Raw genomic sequence first — 4,411 nt, 5'->3', positions numbered from 1 at the left:
GAAATCCTCCCTGCCCTCTGAGCCAGCCAAGCGGTTAAACCAGGTGCTAAAAAGCCAGCCGCAAACATCTTTTCAAAGCTCCAGGGTGAGAGAGCAGCTGGGTGGGGGCCTGGCAGCCAGGCAAGGTTCACCCAGTGCAGTTGCTGAAGGTGTTTCTTTGGTAGCGTTAGTTCAGTCAGCCCCTGGCTGTGTCTTGGGGGGCAGATAAAATTCATTGGAAATGAGCCTCCAGGAGGCCAGGTGCTTTGCTACACAAGTCTCATGGACACAGTCCTGCGCCTGGGAAGAGTGGAAAAGAAACCCTCAGCAACCGCAATGTGCCAGCCACAGCTGTGACCAGGCACGTTACAGCCCCGATCAGGTTTTTATTCACCCGACTGCTGTGGCTCAGGAGAGAGGTGGGAGCTGTGCTGGCGGACGAACAGCCCTTCGCTGGCAGCACATGGGGAAGCCCAGCAGCTGCTGGCTATGGGCTGCGGAAGGTGCCTGGGCTGTGGCTCGAGAGGACATGTCACCATTTGGCCCTGTGTCATAAAGGGGCAGTGATGTGGCACTCGCCCGGTGATTGTGACCTCATCAGGACAGGGCATGTAATCCTGAGAAGCGGGCCAGTGGGGCTGAGCTGGCCTTTGGGATAGCTTGGCTCATTCTTTGGCTACTTGTGTGACTACTTTTTTACAAACATTTATCGTCTGGGCTCGAGAGGACATGTCACCATTTGGCCCTGTGTCATAAAGGGGCAGTGATGTGGCACTCGCCCGGTGATTGTGACCTCATCAGGACAGGGCATGTAATCCTGAGAAGCGGGCCAGTGGGGCTGAGCTGGCCTTTGGGATAGCTTGGCTCATTCTTTGGCTACTTGTGTGACTACTTTTTTACAAACATTTATCGTCTGCTGCCCACTTCTCCTCACCTTCCATCCTCTTGGAAAGGTAATTATGATTTGACTTTCAGGACAGGTCACAGAGTAGGGCAGGTATGGGATAAAAGTACCGGCTGGTCTCTGCCTTTGGAGCTGTAGGCTGAGCTGTTCCACATCTATAGGCTGGCCAGGGCTGGGGGTAGAGTTCCTATTTGCTCATTCTTATTTCTTTACCATATCCTAGGATAGGTAAGCAGGGGATGGCAGTGTAGTCTGAGGTGTTGAGCTCAGCCTAGAATGACAAGAAGCCCACCTTGACTGATGCGGTAGAAAGAGGGACAGAAAAAGAGCACGGCAAAGGCAGCAGGCTTGGCCTTTGTGAATGCCCAAAGGCAGCGGACGGGGCTGGGGCGCCCCACCCCAATGCTGATGTGCTGACCACCTAGAGCAAATTCTGGGATGTTTCCTGAGAGCAGCCAGGCTTACCCAGGTGTTTCCCATTAGACAGAGGAAAATGTGTTTTGTCACGCCTCTGCCACTATGTACAAGACCTGGAAAGATGACATTGCTCGTAGAAAAATCTGACATCAGTAGGCTTACCTTCTATGCTAGGCACTTAGTTTTCATCAAGTTATAATCAGGAAAAGGGAAGACTTGACCTGATAATCCAGTTCAAGACTCTGCAGGGAAAGGAAGGTAGCCTGAGGCACAGAAATCATAGTATGGGTTTGTTGGACTTCTGGCGAAATAAGCAGGGGAACAGACTATTTTCCTAAACTGTTCCTTGACCTATAAGTGTTGATGGCAGCGTTAGGCTTCCCCCGATGTTTCTAGGCTGAGGTTAGAGTGGGTTGTCCTGGGTGCTGCTGTACAGAACTCGACTTTAAACATGCTTTCATGCACCAATATCGTTTCATCTCTTTTCAAAAGTCATTTCCCAGCAGTCATTGCCGAGGGAATGGCTCTGCCACAAAGGATCCTCTTTCTGCTGGAGAAGATCTGCATGGCCTGGCAGCAAAGACGGCCAGCTGGAGCGGGACTCTACAACCTGTACAACACGTGCTTTCTCAACTCCATCCTGCAGTGCCTGACATACACCCCACCTCTGGCCAACTACCTGCTCTCTCGTGAGCACAGCCAGACCTGTGAGTACTTTTGTGAACATCTCCTTGTAAACCTTGGGCACTTCCCAAGGATTCCCAGCATCTGGAATTTGATTTAGGAGAAAAGCAGCCCTTCTTTGTCAGCCCCGAGCTGGTGTTCTTTGAACACTCAAGCCTAGAAACCTCTTGTCCTATCGAGGTGTGCTCATCTTCAGAAAGTCCCTATTCCTGCAAGTTAAACTCACGTTGCTGGTTGCACAGAAAACTTTTGTTAATTTATCATCCCTCTGGAGAAAGTTTTCTATGCACTAACGTGTCCCAGACTTTTTGGGACATTAGCACCTTGGGAGGAGTGGGGACTCTTCTTATGACTGCAGTGTCTCCATTAGGTTTCCCGTTCCAATGGGTATTTTGCTAACCTGATAAGCTTGCTTCCCTCCCTCCTTCTTCAGGTTGTCAGCAAGGCTTCTGCATGATGTGCGTACTGGAAGCACACGTTAACGAGGCCCTGAATTCTTCAGGCACTGCCATATGGCCTACCGCTGTCCTCAGTGCCCTCAGGTGTAAGTCATTTCAGGTGCTTTGACATGTTTTCTTCCCTTCTCATAGGAGAGAAGTACTAACTTCCTTCTTTCTTAGGGATAGGAGCACATTTCCAGCTTGGCAGGCAGGAAGATGCTCACGAGTTCTTACGCTGCACTGTTGATGCCATCTCTTACGAAGCACCTACCGTCGTCCATCAAATTTTTGGGGGCGAGCTGCGATCCAGAGGTACTTTTTACAACTTTTTACTGTCCTTAGAAATATCTGTGACTCTTTCTCTCTTTGTCGTAAAAGGCCTCTAGGATGCGGCAGGATGTCTGGTGTGTCTAAAGCAGGATGTGTTGGTCATTGACATGGGCAGCGTGAGTCTCCTTCCCAACCTCAGGAGTGTTTCTCTTTGCCTTCCAGTGACATGCTTCAGCTGCAAAGCCGTTTCCGACACTTACGAGCCATTTCTTGATATTCTTTTGGATATCAAGGTAAGGTGATTTGAAATTGTGGTGCAGAGTGTTTCCAGCCCCTGCAGGGGGGCTAATTTATCTCCAGGAAACTCCGCTCACTTTAACCACACAAGAGCTTGGTGGTGGATGGGAAGGGAACTGGGCTTCTGTGCTCCTGTAAATGGCCTCCCTGTGCTGGGAGCTGGGTGTCAGCTGGGCAGAGAGTCAGGATGGCATCTATGGCCACGGTGACACTGTCACACCACCCTGCTTTGGACCACCTCAACATGCCTCTGATTGCTGGACGGATGGGTTTGACCATGTGTCCAACAGGCAACTCTGGAACTGCCCAGGGGTAGCTGTTTATTGGGATAACGCTGGGACCACACGGGGAGCTATTTCTTGGGATTTTGAGTTTCCAGGAGCTTAGTGCTCTCCTTTCTTTCTCATCCAGGCAGGCTCATCTGTCACTGGAGCTCTGGAAGACTTTGTCAGACCTGAGCAGCTGGATGGCAAAAATGGCTATAGATGTAGCAAGTAAGATTAGGACTAATGACATCTTCATAGTGGACACTAGGCTCCGGTATTGCATGTCTGGGAGCACTCGTTATGTTTGGACTTCATTGAGAAACCCAGTCATCAGACAGCTTGGGCTTTTTTCTTTTTTTTTCCTTCCCCCTACCACCCGAATCATCCCCAACTTGGAAAATAACGCATTTGTTTCTAAGACAGGCACTGTTTTTCCCTTCTGCCTGAATATTTGGGAAGCTTTGACGAGAATTTTACTCCTGGCATTGTTGGCCCTGGAGCTGGTCAACTTTCCTAGCTATGAGTTGCCCCCTGAACTACCCCTATGGCCAAAAGGGAAAAGACACGGCCCATAGGCAGTGGTGAGCCAAGGAAAGAGGAGCTCTGGACGCCTTTGGCAACAGCAGCTTCCTTGAGAAAGCAGTCAACAGTTTCATTTCCAAGGCTTTTGGATGCTTGCATCTCCATCCAGGAGATCTCAGTCCTCGGGGCAGCAGCAGGCCCTACTGGCTCTCTGAACAGTGTCCTGCCCAGTTCTTGTGGTGTCAAGACTGCAGACTGCTGCTCTCCACAGTGACCACCCCGGACCGAAGCCACCTTCAGTGACAGCGCAGGGACTGAAGGGCTCTGAAATGCAAACACGTGCACACGACAGCTGGGCAAAGCAAGCCTTAACTCAACCCCACGTGGATGAGGGGCAGAGCAGGGAGGAGACCAGCTGCCACAGTTGGGTCTGTGCTTGTTTTCAAGGTGTGGAGAGCTGGCCACTGCATCCAAGAGGCTTACAATATATCGCTCCTCCAATGTCCTGACAGTGTGCTTGAAGAGATTCGATGCTTTCTCTGGCACAAAGATTAACAAGGTTGGTATACAAGTGCACTGCCACTTGGTCTGAGAATCCTTTTTTTGTAAGTTGTTCATGTCTGCACATGACG

The 4,411-nt window shown here is 50.5% G+C and overlaps 1 protein-coding gene across 1 annotated transcript in view; it reads left to right on the top strand.

Annotated features, from left to right (window-relative positions):
- Positions 1-1,820: 1,820 nt before the first annotated feature.
- USP17L2 (ubiquitin specific peptidase 17-like family member 2) overlaps positions 1,821-4,411 on the top strand; it is a gene marked incomplete at its 3' end in the record, with an annotated part of 5,929 nt that continues 3,338 nt past the window's right edge. The window contains exons 1-6 of the mRNA XM_010076219.1: positions 1,821-2,007; positions 2,418-2,516; positions 2,611-2,736; positions 2,917-2,987; positions 3,403-3,485; positions 4,227-4,338. Of these exons, the coding sequence (XP_010074521.1) occupies positions 1,821-2,007; positions 2,418-2,516; positions 2,611-2,736; positions 2,917-2,987; positions 3,403-3,485; positions 4,227-4,338 (678 nt within the window). The remainder of the gene's footprint in view (positions 2,008-2,417; positions 2,517-2,610; positions 2,737-2,916; positions 2,988-3,402; positions 3,486-4,226; positions 4,339-4,411) is intronic.

This window comes from Pterocles gutturalis, unplaced genomic scaffold (genome assembly GCF_000699245.1).
Source record: "Pterocles gutturalis isolate BGI_N339 unplaced genomic scaffold, ASM69924v1 scaffold18873, whole genome shotgun sequence".
Taxonomy (NCBI): domain Eukaryota; kingdom Metazoa; phylum Chordata; class Aves; order Pterocliformes; family Pteroclidae; genus Pterocles; species Pterocles gutturalis.
The sequence above is the reverse complement of the archived record's forward strand: the minus strand, read 5'-3'. Positions and strand labels throughout refer to the sequence as shown.